Source organism: Paralichthys olivaceus, chromosome 9 (genome assembly GCF_024713975.1).
Source record: "Paralichthys olivaceus isolate ysfri-2021 chromosome 9, ASM2471397v2, whole genome shotgun sequence".
Lineage (NCBI taxonomy): Eukaryota > Metazoa > Chordata > Actinopteri > Pleuronectiformes > Paralichthyidae > Paralichthys > Paralichthys olivaceus.
In genome coordinates, this window is record NC_091101.1 from 18,923,559 (window position 1) to 18,950,236 (window position 26,678).

Sequence of the window (26,678 nt, forward strand, 5' to 3'; positions counted from 1 at the left end):
AAGGTCATCGCTGGCTGCACAGTGAGGATCTGGACTGATTAGTACGGCTACGACCCTCATGTGACCTGAATCAGCTAGAATTTAAATTAAACCTGTAGTGCTGTAGGCCCCAGCAGTCGTTTTTTTTTATTAGCGTCAGTGTGCATTATCAAAGGAAACGTTAGCAACGGAGGTTTTACATGCTCATAATGTATGTCAGGCAGTATAATATGAAGATGCTCCTCTAGCAGTTAGGTGCGCCAACAGATCACGATATCTTTTTTATCAACTCTACAATTATTTGAAAGAATAATCTGATCAATGTGCGGTGAATTTTGCAAAAGCAGTGCAATGAAGAAACAAGCTATTCTACCTACAGTAGCCTAGTTGTCGATGGAAAAGTTAACAATTACACTCTGAACCCTATTTATTGTATTTTCCACAGAGCAGGTGGACGTACGTACGTCTCCCTCTTTGTAAGTAGCACTAACGTCACATCGTCAGGCTGAAGTGTGTTTCTCTGTCAGGAATGATCACTGGTGAGGCCGAGGGTGAACAGTCGGTGCTGGAATCACTGACAGGATTCAATTTTAAGAACACATTCTCTCTGGGGCTGATAAAGGTTCACTCAGTTCCTTTGTTTCTTGTCTTGCCATTAAAAAACGTTTTGTGTAACTCACGTTGGGCGTTTATTTTTCCACTCCCACCACTTTGGTCCACACTGAAATCTCTTTTTTTGTCGGAGTTGCTTTGCAGATATGGATCCCACTGACTCTAGTGGTCCTCTCCACTTCTCTTCCAGCGCCACCAAGTGTTTAAAATGTTTGTTTTTGGGAACTGATGAACTCAGTGGTTGAGTAACAGCAGCTTTAGAGCACATGTTCCTGTCAGTATGTTAACATTTACACATTATTGAGCATTTGGCTCAAAGCTCCTTGCATAGGTTAAGTGTTAAATCATGTTGAACTAAATGAAAGCCATTACTGTATCAACACTACTGTACGCTTCAGGGACAGAACATTTTATTAGGTACAACTGAAGGTGTACCTAATAAACTGGTCCCCTTCAATTCAATCAAGCTGCCAATAATTTCACACACTCATAGATATCAGTCGTTTAAATGTGCTGGATTTTTCAAAATAAGATGCATAATAACTGGGGAAACCGAAAATGTCGATCCACACCCTGATCCGTATATCTATGCAAAAATGGAAAGGTCTCTTCCCTGACACATATCGTATCATGGCAACACGTTCTGAGAAAACTAGTTGAGTGTTTTTTGTGTTATCTTATCAAACAAACATACAAATCAACCGACAGACGGGTGGAAACATAACCTCACGTACGGTGGTAATAAGCCCAACCTGCTGAATAAAACAGCCGATAGTTACATGCAAGACAGTCATGTGAAAATAGTAATTAAAAATAATTTATTTACTGTCACGTAAGTTTCATTGCCAATTGACAGAAAAAGGACATTTTGGAAAATGCCAACAGACCCGAGTGTTAAAGGACAATTCAATTTTAACTACTCTATAAACCTAATAAATAAATCTGAAGCTGTAAAACAAATGTTAGCACAAATATATACTGTACATCACATCGATGTTAATTTGTAAAAAACAATCTGCATGGTTTTATTGAATGACGTGATTTGAAGAGTCGTGTTAGCCCTACTTTCTTACTCATACTGACCGATCACCATCTTCTGGAACAATGTCAAAAATAAAATAATAAAAACATTACACAAACAAATTCAGCGTGTTACAACACTAAGTGCTACCTCCATGGACTGAAATAATCCAATCATCACATTTGAATACAGAAATCTCCAGCCAACGTTATGTGGCCGGCAGACTTTGGCATCAAAATATAATATCTAACATAAAAAACATTGAAATCATAGGGAATAAAAATGTACAGGTGCATCAAAATAAGACAGTTTAACAGACAAATCCAAAACTCATTCATCGACCACTGAAAAAAAAATTAAATAAGCATATTCCCTGCCACAGGACCCAGAAGTGGGATCGCCGACAATCACATAATGAAAAAATACACTTCAGATCATTTTTCTTCAGCATAATTTGGTCTCGAACATTGACCAGGAAAAATCTGTCCAGAAGATCCTCACGTCTGTTAAAATCTACATCTGATCCTCGAAAATGAGCCAAGATCCTTGATTGATGTATCAGCTGATGATAGAATTTAACACCATTCTTTTAATTGAGAGTAGTCGTTTTTTAATTCCTAAGCAATTTAATTGTTGACCAGTCAAAAGGGTCGCCTGGTTTCATAAATCATATTTATTAAATTTTATATGAGGCTTATAAATGAGGCTCGATGGGCCGTCTGGTAACTGATTTGGCAAACACCATTTAAATGTTTCATTTCTGTGCTTTGTGTTTCAGATTCTTTGAGGCTGTGATACACTTTTTGAGTTATGTCTTAACCACATGAGCTTTTCCACTCCTGTTTGTTTGCTAATGTAATTATCATTTACTGAATGATACCAACAATCAAGGCTGTTACAAAAGCAGAGTATGAACAAATGTAAGGTCACATTGAACATCCATCAACTGCAACTATTTGCTGCGTCTGATTTCACTTCAACTGAAGCCGGCACCAAAAACTCCAGCATCCGTTTTCAGTAAAACCGTCGAGGGACTCAAGGTTCAGTGTTCAGCTTTGATTGACTCAAACCGTGTGGATCTGCATCATCACTGTGTTTAGTTCAATAAAACTACACATTTTTTGTTAAACGGAAAGGCCTTGTGTTTAATCTATTGAGAATAACCGAAGGAAATTGTTGACATGGAAAAAGTGTGTGTGTGGGTGGGGGGGGCACCTAAAAGGCACAGATAACGGAGCGGCATGTGCTGCTCAGTAGGTCTCTGGTATAACAAAGTCAAACTCTGTAGCTGCCCGTGGTGGTGTGTTGTTCACGGTCGACGCTGGATGAGCATGGGCGTCAGGTGGCATGTGTGCATCGGGCTCAATGAAGATGTCGTCCCAGTTCAACATCCTGCTCTGGGTTGAAGAGTGGACATCTTCACTGTTGGTGGTTATGGAGTGCACGCTGCCGTCCTCGGAGATGCAGGGGACCCCCGGCCCCTCAGTCGCCCACGAGTACGGCTTCATCTGCACGGATTTGCACGGCAGCAGGCGGTACAAGTTGTTGTCTGTGTCGTCTTTCTCCTTCCTCCCACTGGGGTCCTGGTTGTGGACATGCTTGCAGTGGGTGGACAGTAACTGGTAGTTCAGGAATGTGTCATCGCACACCAAGCACTGGTACCTCCTCTCTCCTGTGTGGTGGATTTCGTGTTTAGTTCTGTACTCGGCCAAGGCAAAGACTTTGTTGCAGTAGCGACACGGGTACTTCTTTTCCCACGAGTGGGTGTTGAAGTGACGGCGGAGACTCGTCAGACACACATAGGGCCGCTTGCAGACGATACACACGTAGAAAGTCTTCCCATCCATGATCAGCTCGTAGTGATCCTCCAGCTCGGTTTTGCTCTTCTTGTTTGGGCTGGCCTTCGGGGACAACGGTACTTTATCAAAGGTTTTCAAAGGCGTTGCCATCAATGACCTCTTCCCTCTACAGGCTTTAGAGCCTCCTTCACCTGGATCCTCCTTCACTGGGACAATGTCATAAGTATTTTCTCCAATATTGGCATAAACTTTACAGCCTGAAGAAATTGAATCAATTTCTGTGGCTGTATTGAGTGTCACTGTCTTTTTTGCTGCTATTGCTGATTTGGGATTGTTGGCCTGATTAGCTGGACTTTCAGAAACATCTAACAGCCTTATTTTGGAATTCCCCTTCTGAGTTGAAGTAGAGACTTGTTTTTTGTGGACTCCCATGATGTCGCTGTTTTCGGAGGACTGGGAGGCACTCGAAGGCTCGGGGGTGACACTGCTTGACCTGGCTGGTGTTGTCGGAGCACTTCCTGAGGAAACTCTAGCAGGGGAAGCCAAGTGATTGGTGCTGGAGTCTGGGCTGTGCAGAGGGCTGCTGTCTGGTAGACTGGGCTTAGTGGAACTGAAACTCTTAGCCACGGGTGTTTTCGGGGAAGCTGTGGGTTTATCTTTATGTTTTGCAACTGCATGATTTGACTCTGTATTTTTCTCTGCTGCTACATTTTCAGATACAGCTTTTTCCACATCAATTATCTCACCAGTGTCGGCTTTCTGACCGTCCGCCTGAGCGTTTGTTTGCGAGACAAACATGACGTCGCTGTCCGAGTCCTCGTCATTTTCGGCAGGTTTGCTTGTCTGATTGAATTCCTCTGCAGATATCGAGAAGGACTCCGTGATGATCGGCATCACCTCTGCGGGCGTCTCACTTTTGTTCTCTGTCTCTTTGGACAAACCGGGCAGCCCCTTCACGTGTGATAACGGTGACCCTAAGTTTGCGATGAACTTCACTCCCAGTATCTGTCCAGCATTTATGAGCTCCTCCAGCATGTCAGAGCGCACACGGACAATCTTGGAGCTGTACATGTAATTGAGAATCTCCTCAAAGATTTCCGCTTTGATGAAATTTAACTCGATCACTTGTCCAGCTACAGTGAAGAGCTGGTGGAAGTACGTGCTCGAGGCAGACAGGATTGTTTTGTGAGCCCTGAACTTCTTGTCCTGAATGATGATGGTGACGTCACAAAATAATCCATGATTTCTCTGCTCGTTCATTGACTTGAGCACAGTCGCTGAATACTGTGTGTCCGTCGCAGAGATCAGCTTCAGACTCGGCATGTCTGTGGAGAGAAGAAAAACAAAAGAGGACAGATTCACTCCTCTAAATGTGCAGAAAATGTTACACACACTACTCAGACATACAGAACTAAACTAAGAGCTGAAACTAAATGTGTTTAAAAGAGTCCCATATCTGGCTTTTCCACTTCAACAATCTAGTGTTTGTCTTAAACTGAAAACACGCCTGCCTTAAGTTCTACTTTAACATACTTGTCAATTGTCTTTTTTGCTGAAATTCCTTAAAAGTTACAAGTCAACATACAAACACATTTGCAGTTGTTAAGTTATCATGGAGACCAAAGTGAAACCAGTGCATCCTGACACAATTGTCCTACAGAAAACTCTGCCACTGAGAATTTAATAATGTTCAGCTTGTGTTGCCACTGCTTGACAGAGGTGTGGATTCAACTGCATGATGATTTTCGAAGGTGTGAAACTGTCCTGATGAAGATGGAGAAGACAAGATGATAGAAAAAAAAAACCTGTCAGTTCACAAGCATCACAAACTACAGCCTACAAAAATGAATCCGTCACACTTTAATGAAGATATTAACCAATGAGAGCTGTTAGATTTGAACAGCATCTTCTCACTTCACCACATGAACCGGCTTCTGTTCGTCTGCAGATAGAAACTCAGTGTTGACAGAAAACACATTTACAATGATCTAACAGTGTATGACAAGTCTGAAGTACAAGACGCGACGACGAATGTGAACAAATGTCGTCAATGACCGTTTTGAGAAACAGGAAACAAAAACAATAACGTTACTGACGTTAGCTTCATGCTAGTTAGCCACAAAGTTGCAGTAACTAGCCGGGACATTAGACTCGCGTGACGTCGCAGCGGCAGAGAACAACGCGCAGGAACCTCATGAGGAGTTTCTCTACTTTGAGAAGACATTACAATAATAACAACACCGCTGTTCGCTGGCTAACAAAAGGAGACGCTAGCTGCTCCACTCTTCCTGTTTGGTGAGGCAGCACAGCGCGGCCTAGCATCCTGTTAGCTACACACACAGCGCCGCAGAGAATCCGTCACGTTTCCCCGAAGCTCGTTCACTGAATGAAAATCTAATTTACCTGCAACCTGGATGTTTGAGCCAAGACCACGAGGAGCAGCCGCCACCGGCTGCAGATGGAAACTTATGTGGCTACAAACAAAAGCTAACAACAGACAGCCTCCTGCAGCTCCCCCGCTACCCTCTCAGCCACCAGGGGTCGCTGTGGCGCAGCGTTGACGCGCACAATTCAAACTGAACAGCGTTACAGTAACGCGATGTTGTGATTAATATCATGTCAACATCCGGTAAGAGAAAACAAACAATGGCTTCATTGTTGTTTACATAAAGTTTCAGTAGAAAAGTGTTTATCTGTGTATCCGTCAGCGTCGAGAGCACTACCGGTTCAACTTCAAAATAATGATCTACCGCTCGAGTTGTAAATACCTTCACAATAAAAGCACAGAGAGCCCTCCTCTCTCAAACAAACAGCAGAGCAAGAAGAGAGGTTTTCAAAAGCTGCAACCTCTGATGAGGTCCATGAAGAATATTAATCTAAGAGTGCTCAGATATTTAAAAATAATTTCCTGTAGGTAAATGCATGTTAAAGCACATACAATGCATTTAAATAAAAGAGAATAGTAAATGGAAATTAATACACATACAATTGTTTTATAGCATGTTTACATTTTAAGGGATATAGAGCAATAAACTGTAAACAGTAAACTGATTGAAACTTCTTTTGCCTAAGTTTTTCTTATTCATTGGTCATTTTGTATATATTATACATTACATTAAAATGCTTCTTATGTTTTTCTTTTAGATTATCATTATTATTATTGTTGTTGTTGTTATTATTATAGACAAACTAGCATTTCTCATAATTATGTACAAGCGGAACCAATGTGTATCACATGCTTGCGAAGACCCGGAATGTATTCGGGGACGGACGTTAGCTCTAATTGCGTACATTGGCGGAGAACGGAAACATGAGCGCAGTTTGTTGTGTGTTCTGATCTCACTTGTTCGGTAAAAGAAAACAAATATATAATCTTTACTTTGTTAAAGTCTCGGTCGGTCGGTCGCTATGCCTCATTCGGACCGGTCGAGCTCTGACGGCGGCGGGGGGCCTCGCAGTCCCCGGGCCCGGAGACCTCGGACTCGCTCCCGCAGCCGTAACCGCAGCGGCAGCCGCGAGCGGAGCCTGTCCCCGTACAGCTTCGGGCCTAAACTCCCGAAGCCGCGGAACCGGGAAAGGGAACGCGAGGAGGGGGAGCGTCGGTTCCGAGAGGCGAGGAACATCCGACGGATCCGCATAGGAAGCCACAGCCGGTCCCGGTCCAGATCCAGAGAGCGACACACCAACAACAACAGCAGCACCAACAACAACAACAGTCACAACCACTGGTCCGAGCAGAGAGACGCTCCAGGCAAACATGGCAGCTTCAAAGATGATTATTACTACGAACAACAGCGGGACGACGCTCAGAGACAGAGACAAGAGGCTTTTATAGCCAGGTAAGTTATGGGATTCTCTATAGAAAAAATCCAGAGGTGAAATCTAATGAAATCTACCACACTTTGTTTGTTGCACATTTAAACAGAAACCTAACAAACCCTGTCAGGTTAATCTTCGTGTCTGTTCCATGGTCCCAGTCTAATGAAAACAGCATCAGGGAAATATGTGAGAAAACCCATTTATTCTTTCCATAGCCTCAGAACTAGACTACTTGAAATATTTTTCAGAATTAATGTCGATTATCTATCTTAAACTGCCATCTAGGACTCGGCAATATGGCTGAAATCATTATCATTTTTTCTAACATTGCAAATATTGATCCTACAATATATGAACTCATCATGTTTTAAATTTGATTTCCCCATATGAAAACTATAAATTAGTTGTTTTTCCCCATAGCATATTTTAAAATGTATATTATAAGATAGCCAGTTAAGTGCCGCGATGACTCTGTTTGTCTGTGTGTTCCAGACGTCTGCAAGAGAGGGAGAGGTTCGGGGAGTTAGGTTGTCCCGAAGTTTGGGGATATTCACCAAGAGTAAAAGAACCAGAGTAAGTCAACCCTCTCTTCCTAATGTGTTCACTTTTCTCTGCAGTGATCCTCTGAGTGTGTGCAGGAGCAGGAGGTTGAATTTATTTTTCTTATTTTGTTTCTCACAGCTCTGATGAATTCACACCAGTTGAAGAGGACGGGAAAAACAGCAGCTCAGAGTCAAGCTCAGAAGGTAGAAACCGAGCGCTGTTTGAACGTGGATGAATTGCTGTGATGTGCTGTATCATTTGAATTGATCAAGAATTCCCTTTGTCATTAACAGAGGAGAAGAAGAAGAAAAAGAAGAAGAAGAAGAAATCCAAGAAAAAAAAGAACAAAAAGCACTCAGAGGACAGTGAGCTGGAATCAGAATCAGATGGTAAGACATTGGCATAATTATGTGCATTTTAAAAAAGCTCAATACAGTCAGTTTAATCAGATATAAAAGCAGAGCTGATGTGTTTTTCTTCCAGAAGAAGAAATAAAGAAGAAGAAAAAGAAAAAGAAGAGCAAAAAGTAAGTGCCAGTATGCAGCAACATGTCTTCACTCTCACAGAAACAGACACGACAATAAAATTTTATATTTTTAAACATCATACACTTCGTAACAGATCCAAGAAGTCCAAGAAAAAGAAGACAAAGAAGAGTCATAAGGAGCCGAGCAACTCCAGTAACGAGGAGTCTGAGGAGGAGGAGGAGGAGGGGGGGGGGGGAGGAGAGAGGGGAGGGGGAGGAAGAGGAGGAGGATCCGAATGGAGTGATGTGGGTGGAGAAAACCTGCATTGACGAGCATGTGGTCGGCCCCGAAGCTCCGCTCACCAGCATGTCCCAGGATGACAGACCATTGGAGTGAGTCTGTCTGTTTTTCACATCATAACTGGTTCTGGAACAGTTTTCTTTCCTATGATAGTAAACTGTCTGGTTTCAAAATGTTTTTTCTACATTTATGACTCTTTAATTAACGTTTTTTTATCTCTTTAATGTTTCTCTTTCCTCCAGTTTTGGTCATGCGCTGTTGCCAGGTGAAGGTGCTGCGATGGCAGAGTATGTGAAAGCGGGCAAACGTATCCCGAGAAGAGGAGAGATCGGTCTCACCAGCGATGAGATTGCAAACTTTGAGAAGTCTGGTTACGTGATGAGTGGCAGCAGGTACACAAAGCTCAGAAGTCTGAACAAAAACTCTCACTATACAATTTATACGGCTGCAATTCAGTGTTACAGGGGTCATTACGATGCCGTGATTCCTCTCATCAAATATATAATGAGGGCGATTGTTATTATTTTATAGGGACATGTTCAGTGGAAAAGGTCCTTAAATGAATTATAAAATAAAAAAGAAACATATATATATATATATATATATATATATATATAAACAAGATATATGTTGTCAATTTAAATCATATCAAAGAAGCATCCATCTGTTCTGTGTGTAACACTGACCTGTGACCCCTCAGACATCGTCGTATGGAGGCCGTGCGTCTGAGAAAGGAAAACCAGATCTACAGTGCGGATGAGAAGAGAGCTCTGGCGTCTTTCAACCAGGAGGAGAGGAGGAAGAGGGAGAGCAAGATCCTGTCAAGCTTCAGGGAAATGGTTTACAGGAAGACCAAAGGCAAGGAGGAGAAGTGAACGTCCACCATTGTCTCTCAAATCCTCTCTTTTTTTATTTTATTTTTTTATCAGACACCTTTATCTTATTCTGGGACCTCAGGTGTCTATTTTGAGAGAAAATACATTTTGGTTTTGGGGGATGTACAGTGTGAGGGAGGAATGTAACTGTAAAGAAACGTGCAAAGTTTGAAAAGTTTTCAGTTGTATTATTTGTCTCCATCTTATTGACCTGCTGGATCTCGTCTTCCATGTCAGACGTCAGCCATACAATTCTTGTATAAATTGTTTGCAAATATTAATAAAGTTTCGCATCAAAGTTATCTTGTTGTTCTTAGATTTCTTTTAAATGTACTCGGTGCAATTCTACTCTGCAACCAGTGTTTAATGTCGTCTTCACTGAGAGCAGTGGTTCTTAACTGTGGCTTGTGACCTTAGTCCCATTTAGGTTTTATTTTATTATGTCCTGAGGTTTTACATATTCATAATAATTTAAAAAGCAAAACACTTGGGAAATGTCATGGATTATTTAGCTTCTTTTGATTTCCTGTTTTGTTCAGCATTCTCAGATTAATCTTTCAACTTCCTGAATGCTCCTGTTTCAGGTTGTGAGTGACAGATTTAGAGGAAAAGTTATTTAATCTGAAAAGTTATTAGACTGTTTGTTCCTCTAACCTGCAACTTCAGTTCACTCATAGTGAAGGAACTTGAGATCTTCATCACTTTCACAGGTAAACAAAGTAGGTTTCACATTAAACACCTGTTAATATTATATGTTGGGCATGGCAGTTTTTTTAGCAGGTTTGGCTTTTCAGGTGAAGATTAATGTGAGATAATTATGAAAAATATCTCAACTTCTCAAAACCCAAGGTGTCGTCTTCAAATGACTTGATTTGTCTGACCAACAGTCAAAAGCTTAGATGTTAAACTCATAATTCTATAAAGCAAGAAAGTGGCAATTTCTCACAATTATAATTGAATTTAAGTATCAACATATTAGAACAGCTATTCATTTCTGTAGAAGTTCTCAATATACTGATGCAGCTTGTGACATTTATCATGTATGATAACCAGGAACCCAGACATATATATTCCTCCAGTACAACACTGACATCTACAATAAAAAACAGGTGTAAAGTTTAGCTTCAACCCCACTCTCTTGTCTGTTTTTTTGACTTGAACAAATGACCCGAGAAGCCTGAATAGATTTCCAGTATGGAACAATTTAATCAATAACAGAAGACCAAAATAACAAATAGATCAATGTTAAATATAATCTTTTAATGTCATCATAGTCTTCATAGTCCTGGTCATCAGTGGATGTTCTCAAGCCCCTGTGGAGAAAAAGAAAAAAAGATTATCAAACCAGCAGCCTCTCAAATACTACAAATCATTTGGAGACCAATTGAATCAGGCGAAAGCTTTTTTTGCCTTCAAGACAGATTTTGGTGATTGTTCAAAATACCTTTGTGTGAAAAGCATGTCAACGGCTTTAAAGACCATTGACATGTGTGCGTATTCATTTTCTATATGTAAGGTGAGGGTTCGGTGAGGGGTAGTGGGATCACTCTTATTGTAAAGGAACAATAGGATGGAGACGGATCACTTTCTGAGCAGCACACACGTGTTCTCCACTTTTCTCAACTACATCAACAACACTCACTTCTTGATTCCACACATCATGACTCCTGTTCTTATGACGTGTGTGTATTTAAACGTGCAAATATGTAAATAACTTCACTGTAAACATTATAAACACATTTCATTAAATAGACATAAACACTAAATTAACTTTCTGCACTATAGTCAATATGTTCTCATACATTTATTTATGTGCATTCTTGCAGAAACGACATGTATTAGCAGTGTTGTTGTGACACATGGACTCTCACCTTGGAGTCGTAGTACTTTCCTGTTCCAGACACGCGCTTGTCCCTCTCCATCAGACTCCACTGCCACGGAATCCGAGCGATTCTCTTCTCCTACAGCAAAAACACACACGAGGAGGATTCAATCTCAAAGTGGTTTCAAGTAGAAAAAGACTAACAGCCCGACACATTAGCCGCATTAGCAGCCTCCTCCTCCTCTGTCCTCACCTTCCCTCCGTTGGTGAACTTGTGGATCTGAGCCGTGGCCACTCCGGGGATGATGAGACACACGGTCATGATGGCGAAGCCCGGCAGGATTTCATACCACATGATGCCAGAGACTCACTGGTTCACTGACACCGAGAGAAACACGCTCCTCCACCGTTTATTTTGCTAAGAGGCTAACAAAATGTCCACCGCTCACTTCAGATGACCTGTGTTCCTCTTCCGGTGAGTAAAGAAGTAATTTCCTTTCTGATGATTTCGAAATAAAAGCATCTGTTGTTCGCTGTTTATTTTTTGTCAATTTTAGGTTAACGATGTGCGATCCGACGATTTTTCATATTAGTCCACATCAATGATCATAATTGTGAATATCACATGCCTATTTGTGTGAAGTTTAAAGTCAGATTGTTGCTCCTGAGAGACGGTTATGGTTTTAAACTCGTCTGTAAGGTACAAACCATTGACAAACTGCAAAACATTTCATTTATCTGAGCTGGATAAATTATGTGTCAACAATATCGAAAACCTTCGACTTTTGTTTTATTACTAACGATGAAAAATGTGTTGTAATAATTATTAACATTGTTTTATTGCTAAGCCCTAAGAGTTTACCATTGTCCTTTAAAATGTAGTATAAAGTATAAAGTGAAATTAAATGGAAACACTTAATTTAAGTGCACATAGAGCACACGACTACTTTTTACCACGAAGAAAATAATCAATACAAGCATGCAAGATTAAACCTGCTTTTATTGTGAAGGGCAGTCGATGGAAAACAATCTCAAGGAATAAGGAAGTTTTATTTCGCGGATTTTCCTTAAAATTAAATTTGAATTTTCTGTCAAATAATAAAAAAGTATAAATTGATAAATTAAAAACTGATGAATAATAAGAAAACACGTTAACACTCACGGTATACTGCCATTTGTGTAAAGTAACAGCGCCCCCTGCTGTGCTAACACTGAGCTGCCCTGTCAGAGGAAGTTGCGGTGAGTTGGTTGGTTCGCTGTTAGCTGTTAGCTGTGCGGCTAAGTTGCTAAAAACTCAAAGTAAACAACCTGCGATGTGAAGCTGAATCTCGACCACGAGACAAAGCAGCTTGTTTTCCACCATGAAGGAAGACAAAGAAAACACTCGACCGAAGGAGAGAAGAGTGGAGCTAAAGTGTGAAGATGGAGAAAAGACGGAGAAGCCCAAGGAAAAGAAAGAGACCATGACAAAGGTGAAGCTTGCTAGCTTAGCTTAGCTTAGCTTTAGCGAGTTCTGCTAATTCTGACCATAGAAATAACAACAGGTTTGAAGTAGTTGTGTGTAATCAGAGCTGAGCTGGAGTTCAGTTTTAAGCGATACTACTTTTTACACTGTTTATTTTAGTTTCTAATCCATTCGTATTTTTCTCTATTTTTAATTTTCCTTACACTGAAGTGTTGTTATCCTTACACATACACATAAATATTCCTTACTGCTGCTTATTTTGACTCTTGCTGCTGTAATATTGTAAATGTCCCCACTCTGGAACTAATGAAGTATTATTTCCTCTTATCTTGGAACCACACAAACTGTCACCAGCTCTAACATCATCATTATCCAGTTGTTGCTCTCCCCCTCCTCTTCCTCCTCCTCCTCCTCCCTGTGTCACTGATCTCTATTCTGTAATTCTCTAACATCTAATACCTGTCAATAATTCCCAGATTGTGATCAGGCGATTACCACCCAGTCTGACGAAGGAGGATCTGGAGGAGCAGCTGCAGCCGCTGCCAGAGCTGGACTACATGGAGTTTTTCTCCAGTGACACCAGGTAAAAAAAAAAACATCTAAACACGTGTCGTTAAATAAAATAACAACCAGTGTCAGGAACTGTTTAACTTGACGTCATTATTCTGCTCTTTCAGCCTCTACCCGCACCTCTTCGCCAGGGCTTACCTCAACTTCAGAAATCAAGAAGATATCGTCCTGTTCAGGGACCGATTTGATGGATATGTATTCATTGACCACAGAGGTATGAAGAGAATTGAGTTAATGCGAAATAAACAAACTCAAGGAATCTCCCTGTAAGTGATTGAAGCTTCATTCTGTTTGTGTGCGACAGGACAGGAGTATCCTGCCATCGTAGAGTTTGCCCCTTTCCAAAAAACTGCCAAGAAAAAAAACAAGAAGAGGGATGCAAAGTGTGGAACGATTGCTGAAGGTAAAGATAAATACAGATACTTTAATGAAATATAAATATTTTGTCCCCTTGTAGGAAAGAAATGAGACGGGTGAGGATGAATTTTAGTTGTATAACCATCAATGAGGGCTCGATTTACTGCAAGTTCAGAGGTTTTATTTTTTTCAATGAGAAAAGAAAGAAAGAACAGCCTTGATTTGTTGGTGGTGTTTGCCTCATGTATCTGATATCAACTCATATATAGTTTAAATAAAACATCAGGGAGGCTTCACTGTTTATCTTTTCCTTCAGATCCAGATTACAAGAAGTTCCTGGAATATTACAACGGAGACGAAGAAAAGTTGACCTCAACACCTGAGACCCTGCTGGAAGAGATCGAGGCAAAGTCGAAGGAGCTTGTTGGTATGTTAAAAGTTACTGAATTTAAAAGTTTCACCTGAAACATTACTGTATAAATGTTAGAATAGACATGCTGCTGGAAGATTCATTTAAACATACTATGTTTCCTCCTTCAAGCTAAGAAGACAACTCCTCTGCTGGACTTCCTGAAAAACAAGCAGGTAAATGTACAGAACCACAACATTGTGATGTTATGTTGTTTTAAACTGCATGATGGCAGGTGGACTCAGGTCCTGTTACTGAATTGTTTAAATAGTCCTTTTACAGGCAGTTGCCTATAAAATGATAGTGTCCAAAATGTCCAAAAATGTTTACTTCTTCTTAACTACTGTTTCTCACTTGGACAAATTGTTTTGATGCTTGAAATGGGTTAGCCAGTCTTAGGTTCTCAAAAGTAGTGGGATGTATTTGTAAAATAGGAAATAAACACGAAATAACTCACAAGATGAAATTTTGGCTGTTCAGAGAATCAGGGAGGAAAAGAAGGAAGAGAGAAGGAGGCGGGAGCTTGAACGAAAGCGTGTGCGGGATGAGGAGCGACGCAAGTGGCGGGAGGAGGAGAGACGAAAGCGCAAGGACGCTGAGAAGATGAAGAGACTCGAGAAACCGCTGGAGAAAGACAAGGACCAAGTTAAAGAAGAGCCAAAAATTAAGGTGTGTGTGCTGCAGTGGATTGAGGCAGTTTTAAGCTGTGTTTACTTTCCAATATGTCCTCAGGAACTCTTATTTTCATCTGTGTAGCTCCTGAAGAAACCAGACAGAGGCGAGGAAGCTGATGCGGAAAAGCACAAGGAAAAGGGAAAGAAACCAGAGAAGCCAAGTAAAGACGACCGACCCATGGGCAGCCATGAATATAAGAGGCGTCAGAACATTGACAATAAGGAAGATCGAGGAAGGAAGTTAGTTGCTTCTGTCATTTATTTTTTTAAACAAATCACTCACTTTGACCAGAATACTGAAACAGGCTTTGTGCTTCTTTCACAGAGGGGATGATGACGGGCGGAAAGAGTTCAGGGAGCGTGACACAGATCGCGACAGAGAGCGAGAACGGGAGAAGGAGCGGCGGCAGAGAGAGAAGGAGCGCATCAGGAGGCAGGACGAAGATCGGCGGAGGAGGAGGGAACGACAGGATGGAGAGAACTCGTGCAGGAAGCGGGATGACGAGGGGAAAAAAGAGAGGGAGCGTGCCTTTGAGAAGAAAAAGGGCGAAAACATTGGAGACTCCTCTCACAACGAGAGGCCGGAGAAGCTTGCCAAAGACAAGCGGGACGATGCTGGCAAAAGAGAGCGAACGCGAAATAAAGTAACTACTCTAGTCTTAGTTGTAATTTCTTATAATTTTTATTTATTTGCAGTTTCTAATTGAGTTGTTTGTTTTTGTGCGTCAGGACCGCCCTGCTATTCAGCTGTACCAGCCGGGGGCCAGAAGCCGCAATCGACCTGCAGGAGGAGGAGAATCCAATTCCGCTGACAGGAAGCCAGATACCGAGACCAAGAAAGTGGCAGACAAGGGAGACGACTGAGCAGATTTCTTCCTGTGGCATTTTAAGTTTGGTTACGAGCGGAGAGACGGATCTGTGAGGCTCGGAGCAGTGATGTGATGCCTCAGGGCGTCGCCTGCGCTGCAGATGATGCAGGGCTACATCTGGCTCTCTCAGTCTCAGAGGCAGATGCTGGAGTCTCTTAGTGCCTGAATGTGGCCCTCTGTTAGTTTAATTTGTTAGGAACAGTAAGCCTTGAAGAGTTTGGCTGCAGGGCAAGTTAGGTGAAGCCAAAGTTTACTGTGAACTCAAAGTGACCTTATCTCAGTATTGTTTCTCTGATGGACTTTGCAAACATTGGCTTTTCATTTGTTTATACATATCCCAACCAATCGCTCTGGCAACTTTGCCAAACTCGTTAATATTGTTTCTGCAGTGTCTTGAAAGAGATTTCTGTTGTAGCGTTTGTATTTTCTGTTTGAAGTGCACACATGGACATTATCTTCCTCTGCCTGCAGAGTTTGACAATGCACATGTACGTGCGGCTCTTTTACTAAAACGTTCCTTGGTCTTTAACTCTTGTCTAACAGGCACAATAAAGAAACCTACGTTCACACATTCATACAGTTACTGAGGAGAAATAGCCATTTCTGACCTGACTGCTGTGTAACACCTATATGACTGCATGCAGACTTCAGTCTGAGTGACCAACCTATGGCCTTCCCCCTTTTTCAAATCTGAATCTGCCTCCATACATTAATCTGTGATGCACTCAACTGAAGACAGCATGGAAACATATCAGTGCTGGTGATGCTAGTATCATGCTAACATACAGGAGCTACTTCTGACTGGAAATAAAAGGCCTTTGTTAAATCTGTCTCTTTTTGTCTCTTTGGTGGAAAGATGCTCAGTTTTAAAATAGAAGTCCAGTGATCACAAGTTTATAGTTTCAAGTTATTTAAAAGCATTGCAGCAGTTCAGTGTTCACACCTCTCACTGAGTAAATGATTAAGGTTTGATTAACTACAGTATTAAATATAAATTTCCCTTTCAGGTTTCTAAAGCCTTACATAATTGAACTGACACATCTCCATCACCTAACTATGGTGAAGTTAGAGGGTGCTGTGGAAAGTTACCTTGACTTGAGTATTTTCTTTTCATGCTTCTTTTTTTGTAATCTCTATTTCACTACACTTTGGAAGGAAATGTAATTTTTGCTGCACAACATTTATTCTTCAGTTTGAGGCACTGGTTACTTCTCAAATCAAGATTCAACATAAAAAATTAATTCCTAAAAATATCATATCGACTATGGAGCAATTAGTCAACTAACAAACTCATTTCTAAAAACAAAAAATATATACCACTACTACTGAAAGAATAAAGAAAATCATCATCATGTAAAATAAGGAAAATGTGTATTTGATGAGAACAAACGAAGGATCCCAGCTAAGCATGTATGTGATGCAATGAAACGTCCAACAGGTGTCGCTGTCAGCGATCTGCTCAGCTTGTTCGCCGGACGCCTATTGGATAAAAACGCGAACGTCACTTCCTTCTTTCTCTTCAACCTCCGCCATAGTGGGGAAAGGACTGTGGACAAAATGGTAAACACGGAATCTTTAAACATCTTCATCTGTAGCTGTTATAAACCCGCATCGATGCTTTTAATGTTGAAGAAATGTCTCAGTGGTTGATTTTAAATCTGTATGTTTGTCTGTTAACATCCTGTACGAGCACATTTAGGCTCTTAGCGATGCTAGCCGGTAGCGCCCTGCAGGGCTACGCATGCTCGGCACAGTTTTGCTGCGTGTGATCTAAACGTGTCAGTTTTTAAACAGACGGAGCTTTTAATAGAAGTTTAGTTTGTGTGTGTTTTGTTAATGAAGCTGTTTGTTTGTTCTCAGTCGTCCCACAAGACGTTCAGGATCAAGCGCTTCCTCGCCAAGAAGCAGAAGCAGAACAGGCCGATTCCTCAGTGGATCAGAATGAAGACCGGCAACAAGATCAGGTGAGTTTCAGGGATTGTTCTGAGCTCCAGATAAACACGAAGCTGCTGTGCAACCGAAAACAGATGTTCTGCTCGACTCTAAACCCTGAACTAGGACACATGACCACAGCAGCTCACTTCTACCGTCATCACACTTCTCTCCAGCTCTCTCACTCAACATGAGCCCGTGTGCAGAATCATTTTCGACTGGTGCTTTATTTGTATGACTGAACATTTTGAAATATTAATAATAATAGTTACTTTTGACAGGTTTTATAGATCCCATACTGAGAATTTCCTTGGCCAGAGATTATAACTCATTGACACTGACTTCAGGCAGGAAACAATTGTCAGTGTACCATCAGAATCAGGTTTTATTGCCAAGCAGGTTTACACATCACAGGAAATAGCTTTGGAGTATTTGTGTGAGTATATAAACAGGAAATACAATTAACTATATAAATACAATAAGCACCAGGGGAGGGATTGTGCATTATGTAAGGAGACAAGACTGCAAAGTACAGTAGGAAGATCTAACTTTTGATTTGGGGAACTTCAACAAGTTCATTTGTGCATTATCACAAATTAACACTTTTCATTTAAACCAAAGCAGTCTGATAAAACAACTCTGCAACACAAAGAGTGACAGTGTGCAGAATTTTGTGATATCTAGTGTTGAAATTGCATGTTGCAGCTGAACACACCTCACCTCACCCTCTCCTTCCAAACATGAATAAAGAACCTGTGGTAGCCTTTAATTGTCATAAAAACTTAAAAGGTGTTTGGTTTGTCCAGTCTCGACTAATGTAAAAAAACATGGTGGCCTCCATAGAGAGGGTCCCCTCTATGTAAATATGAATTATTTGAATATAAAGGGTCTTTTCTGGGGTAAAGAAAACTATAATTCATTAGATTTAGATGAACCAACCACTGAGAATTATTATACAATACATTTCTGCCAGTAGTTCCCTCTTACCTAAATCTTACACACTGGACCTTTTATAGGTTATGTTTATGATAGTTTTTTGAGCTGTCCAGTATTGAGGTATTTATAATGTGTAGCCTTCACTATTGTATAAACGTACCAAAATATTAGTGGTGTAATGTGTTATCCAGCAGCATCACAGACTTCCAAAATAATAAGTTAAACATTTACATTTGAACCTTCATCACTGTGGGATTTATTGCACAGCTGACTATAATATTGGCCAACAATGCAGATCTTAGAAACTGGCACTGATATATTGAAAACATGTATATATTGGTACAACATTGATTTCACAAATAGTTTCAGCAGTAAACTTTCCTGAAAGTTGTAGGGGATGTGGAGGTTACATTTTGTACAAGCTTGTCAGTTTGAATGTATTCAATATCCCCCACAGTGCTGCATTTCATGGCTGAGCTGCTTACATTATCACTAAGTGCTGATATGAACGAGTGTCTAATGTAGGAAAGAAGAACTTGTGTCATGTAAAGCAGGTCTGCAATTGCAGCACTTGATTTCTGTAGAGTGCTGTCATTAATCCTGCTGAGAGTATCCTGCTGCAGAGCGCTCACTCCTCACCACTGTGTGTGCTGAGGAAGCTCTGGAGCTGAACATTGTGCTGTTGACTCATTTTCATTCACTAAAGATCAACACAAGTCTGACTTCAGTGATTGAATGATTGTGTGTCTGTTCTGGTTAGGGCATTCTCCCTGTCTTTACACTGTATATACTAGTTTAATTACATTCATGTTTCTCTATTTCTATATATTTATACTCACACTTAATTATTGCTTGTTACTTGCTGTTGTCTTTTGACTCTTCCTGCTGTAACAATGCAAATGTCCCCATTGTGGAACTAATGAATTACTTAATCTTTCTCTTAATAGCCTCTGAAACTAGAGCAGCATCAACAGCATTTGCATAGTTTCAACTGAAGCTGTGAACCTGCATTTTGATTTTACTGATTCAAATGTTTGTTGGTGCTGTTTGTGTTCTGTTAAGACATCTGTAGTTAGATGCAGATTTGGGGGAAAAACTCAAGTGTCATATACAGCGACAATATTGGTGTATGAATTTGAAGCCCTTTGTTACTCTGGTTTTTTCTCCTTTGACAGTTGCTCTCCTGACACTTTGTTTACATTGTTTAATTTCAGGTACAACTCCAAGAGGAGACACTGGAGGAGGACCAAGCTTGGCCTGTAAACACGAGGGTCCCTGGATCCCAGTGTTCCCCCCCTCCACCCCAACGTCTGCCAGGACCTCCAGCTGCTGTGCCTGACCGCAGGGAGGGAGCCATGTTATCTCGTCATGTTTGATAATAAAAGATCTGTGATCAAACTGGAAATGTTGCTGTTTTTTTTGCCTTTTTTACCAACAATGTGCAGCTCAACTGTTTATGGCTGAATGTTTTTCTGAGGCAAACCACACATTGCCCGAGGTACTGCTGACACAGCTCTGCAGAAAGTACTGCTATTCAAGAGGCAAGACAAACTATGAAGTGTTTACTCAAACTGGAGAAAAATGTGGCCACGTAGGCAACGAGAGCTGTTGAGATGGAACAAGAGCAGCCTCAGTGAGAAGTTTAAAGAACAGCACATACATTGTTTTATTGAAAAAAGGTTCAGTGAAGTTAATGCACAATTAAGATGTTTGAATGGAAAGCAGTACTCATAGTGGAAGTTAACCAGCTATTTCCATATTTTAAATACCTGGGTGACCCCAATTACAGGCTTGTGGATTTCAGATTTTCTGTTTCAATTCAGAAGGTATATAACAACAAACATATCCCTTCTATAAATCAACTCCACCCTAAAGTAATAAAAGAAATACCTGCGTGTGGAGTGGGGATACTGGTTTGAGATGCAAATGGTTATAAAAAACAAAGGTTCCATTTTAAATGAAGGAAAAATTTACTTGACTACTAGATGTTGCAGTGTTTTTGATCCAGGTTGAAAACCACACAAGTGGCTGAAATGTGAAATGCAGATATTTGGAGGTTTGTGACCGAACTTCACCTTTTGTTTCCTGAAAATGAAAACGAGGGCAGCATTTTCTTGAAGGAGCCAAATCTCCAGCTGCCGCTTCTCTTAGTCCGGTCAAAGAAGTGCGCGTCAGTCTGTCCCTCCTCCTCCACCTCCTCCTCTGTATCCGGGGTCACTGCGCCCGCACTGTTGTTGTTGACGTTCCATTTGACACCTCCGCAGCTGTGCTCCTCGTCCCAGGTCCCCAGCAGCTCCTTCATCTCCAGCGGGGCGTCTCCCCTCAGATACTGCCAGGCTCTCCTCCCGTTATAATCCATGGCATCCACGTTGGCACCGAAAGCCCCCACCAGCAGTTTGACGACCATGTACTGAGAGTGCATACTGGCGACGTGCAGCGGGGTGAGCCCGCCGCTGCCCCGCAAGTTCACGTTCACGCGGACCCCCGCAGTTTCGGCGTAGCGCAGAAGTTTGAGCAGGGTCTCGTCCTGTCCTCTCTTGGCCAGCCAGTGCAGCACCGAGTACCCGCTGATGAAGTCCCTCCTGGTCAGCAGGTTCGGCTCCTCGGACATGAACTCCAGGATGGTGTCGTAGTTCCCTTCCACCGCAGACAGCATCCACGCGTGCTCCATGGGACACAGAGCCCAGTCTGCGTCCTCCTGCTCGGAGGACACGCTGTCGGTCTGGGAGGACAGTGCGCTGCTGAACCCGCTGTTTGACGCGTTACTGAACAACAACTGTTTCAGGTACTTCTTACGCATGGCGGGTGTGAGCGAGCCCCTCTCCGGAGCCTCTCTCTGCAGAGGACCCCCCGGTGCGCAGCCATCGGTGGCGGCGGCTTCTTGCTGCCTCTGCTGCCGCGACCTACGCTGGAAAGAACCGGGCAGGACTTGCCGGCCATACCGCGACAGTCGCTCCACAACGGTGCCCTGTGTGGCCGAGCTGCCGCCGTGGGCGTCGGTATTGCTGCCGACAGCTGCTTCTGATCCAGTTGAGTCACATCCAGCATCATCCGATCTGCTCCCGTTCATGCTGCTCGTGTCTCTGCGCGATGGGTTCAAGGCTACTTCTCTTTATCCAGACAACACCCAGAGATATGAGTGTCAAATTATAAACTGGAAACAGACACTGCTCCCCTCTGGAGCCATTACCCTGCGCAATGAGAGGGGGAGTTTATTTACAACATTAACGTCTGAAATATTTCACTAATGGGGTAAAAAGAAATGTGAGCCAGTTCCTCATTTTGTAGGTATGTTGGTATAAGTTCAGTATATCAACTAATCCCATAGAGTTTTAAAATAACACTGAGGTCTTTGTTTTACCCAGTCTCATGTTTCACAAATGCAGCCACGCCACTGTTACTCACCTGTTCTGAGTCCAAGTTGGAAAAGAAGCACTAACACTCCAATCGTCACCCCGACACGAGCACATTAATACAGACAGGAAATGTGAAAGGATTCATCCAGCAAACAACGAGGCACAGACACAACCCGTTTCTTTTCCTTCACAAGAGGAACTGAGCCAAAGTTCATTCTAATCTCCAGCAAAAACCAATAGCAAGAATCCTTCACATGTGACCAGTGTTGTACTCCAAAAAGCAGGAAGTAAAGCACTGAACATTTCCCTGCTACTTTCACTGCCCGTCACCAATTCAAATACATCACTAAGCAGGCGACAGATAAAACCACTTTATTTCAGATAAAAGAACAGTCACAACAAAGTATATTCATGAACGTTTAGTCAGTAACAGACTCTGGAGGAAGTTCAACGGTCAGCTCATCGAGTGTTTGAAGAAAGGCGTCAAGAGCGGAGCAGTCATCTGGAGAAGAAGAGATAGAGACGAGTTAATGATACATGTAGTTAATGATAATTGTAGTTTACAACCTGTGTCTCAACAGCTGCAATTACAGTTACTAAACATCAAAACATTGTGTGAGTTTTTTTTTCTCCCCCAATGGCTAATAAACAGTCGGCTAAAGCCAATATTGCCATTTTTAGCCAGAGGCTTGAATGATAAGCTGCTTAACAGGTAGTTTGAGATAAATAAGCATTCAAAAGAGACTCTAATTGAGTCCCAGAACAAAAACAAAGCGCTGGAAATGAGCATTATAGCCCCTTTTCAAAATGATATCAAGTAGTGAAAACTTTATATCAGACTTCTAGATTATCAAAAAAAAAAAAAATACTGCTAGAGGTAAATGAAAACATTTTTGTAATATGGGTGAACCAACTTAAAAATCAATTTTACAAAGGTTTGCACCCTGGCATATTTTGAAATCACCAGATTGTACTATGCCTTTAAAAGCTGGTATTTGATCATTGATTATCCATAAGATCTTGTTTACCTTTTAGCCTCATGTTTATTTTCAGACAGTTCCTTGTTTGTACAACCCTATGGCATTAAGCCACCTCTTAAGTTGTTCTTTGTCTCTTATCATGTTATTTTATTTCCACATCATTTAGTTCAACTCTGGTTTTCAATGTGGTTTATAATTAAACTTGACAAGTATAGAAAGTAAGTACTGCTTAGAGTCCAAAGTTCATTTTATACAAGTATTTAATTTGGTGGATTAACAATAAATAGACCAGTATTTTATCGATAAACTATTTCCCATTTAACAGTTCCAGAAACCTATTAAAATAAGTATTCCGATCTAAAAGTCACTGATAGAAGATTTTTATCAATGCAAATTAAGCCTTAGTAGGACCTTGATACCTGAACGTTTTGACATCTTCACAGGTGACAGGTTTGGGAGAGGGTCAAACTTTTCCTGGTCCTCCTTCCACACATGCTGAGATTGTGGGAAACATGCTAGTCCAGGCAGAGCGAGGCTGCTGAAGGGAACAAAATCTTCAGGTATGCCGAACTTCTCAAACTCTGAGAGGGGAGGAAAAAAAGTGAGGCTTAAACATTTAATCATTACCTTTTTGGTATGTGCACACTCTTGTGTAGCAAACATAGATGAGTATCAATGTGCCCATGCCCAGAGAGAATAACTTGGAATACAAAGTCATTTATCATTTGTGCCAGTCTAAAAACTTGTATTGCTGTAAAATGTGACCTGTGGTAGTATTAAAGGAAAACATCACTGTGAGAACTTCCTACTGAATACTTACCTAGTGGGTCATAAGAGAAGAACTTCTCAATTTCTGGATATTCCTCCAATTTGGTATCGGGAGCTTGTTTGACTTTTGTTTCCTAAAGGGGAACAAATTTTACATGTATTACTTGAGGTATAAATGCAATTACAGTCTTACATTAGTTAGACTATGACTCCACTATGAGCTATTCCAACCTGAGGCTTCAGCTGTTTCTTCTCTTGGGGGTTGACAGCAGGGGTTGATATTTTCTTGTTGACGGCACCGAGAGCTTTTCGACCAGATGGCAGAGGAGTGTTGAAGGTTTTGGTAATCATGGAAGATTTCAGGAGTTTTTCTGCAGGAACAGGTTATAGTATTTTCTACACAGATAAAAATAGGGATGCACGACATGGATTTTTCTGGCCAATACCGATAATTTCAAATTTCTTTAGACAATATCTCTGAACAGAAATGTAAATAATTAAACACAAGTAGTTGAAACTAAATATAAAGTGCATCTTTCATTAAAAAATTAAGGCTCTGTAGGAACTTAAAGGCTGCTGTATGCAAGTGCATGCATCAATGTCCATTTCATATTGAAATCATCATCCAGCCACAGAGCCTTCAAACTCACCATACTCACTGGACTGACCACACACGGTTTGGAGGCAGCTGCCTCTGATGCCACAAGTGTTGTGGGGCAGTTGTCACTAAAACAAACAAACAAACATGGCATTTTCATACCTGGAGCAGACTGAAGTCGCTGTCGCATCTTCAGTGAGGGCGCATGGACACCTGCGTTCTCCCGCTCTGCAAAGATTATGTTGTCCATTGTATCTGAAAACACAAGCTGACATTAATTACTACAAAACATTGTCAAACACCATCACTATTGAAGAAACATGTAGCAGGAAAAGGCTCAGGTGTGACACTGAGGTGAGTGTAGCTTGGTCAGCTGGAGGGTGCCAGTGTTGTGCATGCAGGCTCATGGGACATTTCAGTGCAGCTGGATCATTTGTAACATTGAAAGCCAAGTCAACTACATCAATTAACAAACTGGGAAATGAATGGGCATGTTCAGGTGTTTGTATGTTGGGGAGAATGACATCAAGATAAATGAATGATTAAAACAATCCTCAGTTGCTGAGCTAGTTTATTCTGAAAATAAAGCAATACATTATCACAACTAAACTCCAGCCACTGATCAATACAGTGAGACAGAGCTTAAGCGCCAAATTCAACCGCAGTAAGTTTGGACTTATTTAACCAAAAAACACTTATTGTATTTTAACTGTGCCTGAACTTCCCAGAAGCTCAAGACGATGTATTCAAATGAGTTGGATTATTCAAGAAACGGTCCCAGACACAAACTGTTCAGTTGATGATTGGGTTAGAAAAACAGCAAATCCCTCACCAGGCAGTAGACTCACACTGTAGGTGGCTAACAGTGATTAGCTTCTAACCTGGTGAACTACAAGTCTGTCTCCGCGTATTCACCCTGTTACAGTTTTCTTTCACTTTGCTGCTCTGTTGACTCCAGTGTTAAGGTTAAAGTAAAGACAGGTATGATGATATAGTCAGTTGTAAGTAACCAGATTAAAGCTACAGTCGATTAGCTTACAGTCAGTTTAATTCAAGCACAGTATCAGTTAGCTAGTTTACTGTAGCTAGTAGCTAATTTACTGTAGCCACGTCACGTCTTCGCAGTCAAACTAAGTGAAATGAGCTAAAGAGCAGTTGAAGGCAGCAGTGCATTGGAGGACCATCAGTAAACTTTACCTTCTCTGTGCTGTGAGTCGCTGTTTGTTCCTTGTTGACGCACCAGAGGTTTGTTTTCATGTGAAGCCGTGAACCAGGAAACCGCGGCTCGGTTTTAAATTCACCGCCTCCGTCCTATTGGTCGCTGTAACACACGTGACTCTAGTGGGCGTTTCCTAAACTAAACCACTACCAACCGCCTGTATGAGGTAAATAAAACAGTTTGTACATGTTATCTGCTGTTTATGGACCATTAAAGATATATCCACTTCACTAACTACACAAACAATTTACAACCACAATGGAATTGTACAATGTGGTTTTCTTAAACTATAGAACAAGTCAAATATACATTTGAATCAAATTGAAATCTATAATTTGATAATGCAATGTATTGTTGTTTAAAGGCTAACAGACAGTCCACAGTCATTTTTGAGTTTGGGGATGAATTAAATTTCTTTATAAAAGTTTTTAAAAAAGTGGATGAGTATTCCTAAATCGTATTTTAAAGAGTATAATTAAATATTTAGGACCACTTTATATCCTTTGTCTTCCAAGATGATAAATAACACAAAAATAACACCGTTCCTTGAAAGTACATGAAACAAATGATTAGTTTTTGTAAAAAATAGTTCATTTTTTGAATGTATTTAATCCTTTGAGAACAACTGACATATTGCATTTCAATTTGAGTAAGAGGAACACTAAAAAGAATATTCAAATTAGTGTATTTGACAATTAGAGTGGAGGAAGACATGGGGTTCAGCTTGAAGGGTCTTATAAAATCATACAGGCCCTCAGAGGGTCAGGGGTGTTTGTCTAGATGCTTGGAGGAAGAAGCTGTCACAGAGGCCTTGGTGTCTCAGTAGCTCCTGCTTTTGATTATTTCATTGCCATCTTGATTTTATAAGGATATATTGGTTCAAGTTTTATATTGTTATTTATGCTTGGGACATAACTAAATTTATTATTAACACTGAGTGTAATACCTGTCAATGTGTCCCTGTATCTGTTTTGCTTCAGTGCTGTGTCACTCATTTTATCACGTTGATGTGAATATAATCTTTCTTATCCTAGATAAACACGAAAAATATAGAAACACATAAATTGAATTAAACATATGCACACAGTTTGAAAACAGGAAAAACATGAGCATTTGAGAACATGAACATTGAACATGAACCATTGTTATTGCACAGACAGATGAATAAAGCACATGGTCCAGAATAGTGTAAAAACTGAATACAACAGACTTGGCTGAAAATTAATGCAGATATTATTTGATTGATGTTAAATCTATGATTGAATGTAGAAAAACCCCCAATCTGACCCTAAACAACAACAACTGTGT

The 26,678-nt window shown here is 41.0% G+C and overlaps 7 protein-coding genes and 1 non-coding gene across 8 annotated transcripts; 4 read left to right on the forward strand and 4 right to left on the reverse strand.

Annotated features, from left to right (window-relative positions):
* Positions 1–1,392: 1,392 nt before the first annotated feature.
* zbtb33 (zinc finger and BTB domain containing 33) lies at positions 1,393–6,150 on the reverse strand. Its single transcript, XM_020111462.2, has 2 exons — positions 5,815–6,150; positions 1,393–4,736 (listed from the first exon to the last, which is right to left on the reverse strand). The coding sequence occupies exon 2, from the start codon at positions 4,732–4,734 to the stop codon at positions 2,863–2,865; it is 1,872 nt and encodes a 623-aa protein (XP_019967021.2). The 5' UTR covers positions 4,735–4,736; positions 5,815–6,150; the 3' UTR covers positions 1,393–2,862.
* A 504-nt stretch (positions 6,151–6,654) lies between these two features.
* nkap (NFKB activating protein) lies at positions 6,655–9,717 on the forward strand. Its single transcript, XM_069532146.1, has 9 exons — positions 6,655–7,250; positions 7,723–7,803; positions 7,912–7,976; positions 8,067–8,162; positions 8,257–8,299; positions 8,395–8,490; positions 8,537–8,632; positions 8,783–8,932; positions 9,241–9,717. The coding sequence occupies exons 1-9, from the start codon at positions 6,820–6,822 to the stop codon at positions 9,413–9,415; spliced, it is 1,233 nt and encodes a 410-aa protein (XP_069388247.1). The 5' UTR covers positions 6,655–6,819; the 3' UTR covers positions 9,416–9,717.
* An 880-nt stretch (positions 9,718–10,597) lies between these two features.
* On the reverse strand, positions 10,598–12,407 carry ndufa1 (NADH:ubiquinone oxidoreductase subunit A1). Its single transcript, XM_020078980.2, has 3 exons — positions 11,491–12,407; positions 11,287–11,376; positions 10,598–10,728 (listed from the first exon to the last, which is right to left on the reverse strand). The coding sequence occupies exons 1-3, from the start codon at positions 11,590–11,592 to the stop codon at positions 10,708–10,710; spliced, it is 213 nt and encodes a 70-aa protein (XP_019934539.1). The 5' UTR covers positions 11,593–12,407; the 3' UTR covers positions 10,598–10,707.
* A 167-nt stretch (positions 12,408–12,574) lies between these two features.
* Positions 12,575–16,407, forward strand: upf3b (UPF3B regulator of nonsense mediated mRNA decay). The gene is made up of 10 exons (XM_020082325.2): positions 12,575–12,709; positions 13,179–13,285; positions 13,380–13,486; positions 13,577–13,675; positions 13,946–14,056; positions 14,171–14,214; positions 14,519–14,707; positions 14,795–14,952; positions 15,038–15,356; positions 15,442–16,407. The coding sequence occupies exons 1-10, from the start codon at positions 12,599–12,601 to the stop codon at positions 15,574–15,576; spliced, it is 1,380 nt and encodes a 459-aa protein (XP_019937884.2). The 5' UTR covers positions 12,575–12,598; the 3' UTR covers positions 15,577–16,407.
* A 577-nt stretch (positions 16,408–16,984) lies between these two features.
* Positions 16,985–19,854, forward strand: rpl39 (ribosomal protein L39). The gene is made up of 3 exons (XM_020082364.2): positions 16,985–17,141; positions 17,442–17,545; positions 19,664–19,854. The coding sequence occupies exons 1-3, from the start codon at positions 17,004–17,006 to the stop codon at positions 19,710–19,712; spliced, it is 291 nt and encodes a 96-aa protein (XP_019937923.2). The 5' UTR covers positions 16,985–17,003; the 3' UTR covers positions 19,713–19,854.
* LOC138411552 (small nucleolar RNA SNORA69) lies at positions 18,997–19,124 on the forward strand. Its single transcript, XR_011244172.1, has one exon. It is a non-coding gene; the product is annotated as a small nucleolar RNA SNORA69 (small nucleolar RNA).
* Positions 19,855–20,090: 236 nt separating the features above from the next.
* sowahd (sosondowah ankyrin repeat domain family d) lies at positions 20,091–22,046 on the reverse strand. The gene is made up of 2 exons (XM_020082338.2): positions 21,855–22,046; positions 20,091–21,640 (listed from the first exon to the last, which is right to left on the reverse strand). Exon 2 carries the CDS (start codon positions 21,517–21,519, stop codon positions 20,521–20,523), a length of 999 nt encoding a protein of 332 aa, XP_019937897.2. The 5' UTR covers positions 21,520–21,640; positions 21,855–22,046; the 3' UTR covers positions 20,091–20,520.
* A 115-nt stretch (positions 22,047–22,161) lies between these two features.
* Positions 22,162–25,496, reverse strand: pttg1 (PTTG1 regulator of sister chromatid separation, securin). The gene is made up of 6 exons (XM_020082352.2): positions 25,349–25,496; positions 24,314–24,406; positions 23,785–23,924; positions 23,606–23,687; positions 23,205–23,366; positions 22,162–22,307 (listed from the first exon to the last, which is right to left on the reverse strand). The coding sequence occupies exons 2-6, from the start codon at positions 24,399–24,401 to the stop codon at positions 22,225–22,227; spliced, it is 555 nt and encodes a 184-aa protein (XP_019937911.2). The 5' UTR covers positions 24,402–24,406; positions 25,349–25,496; the 3' UTR covers positions 22,162–22,224.
* Positions 25,497–26,678: the final 1,182 nt, after the last annotated feature.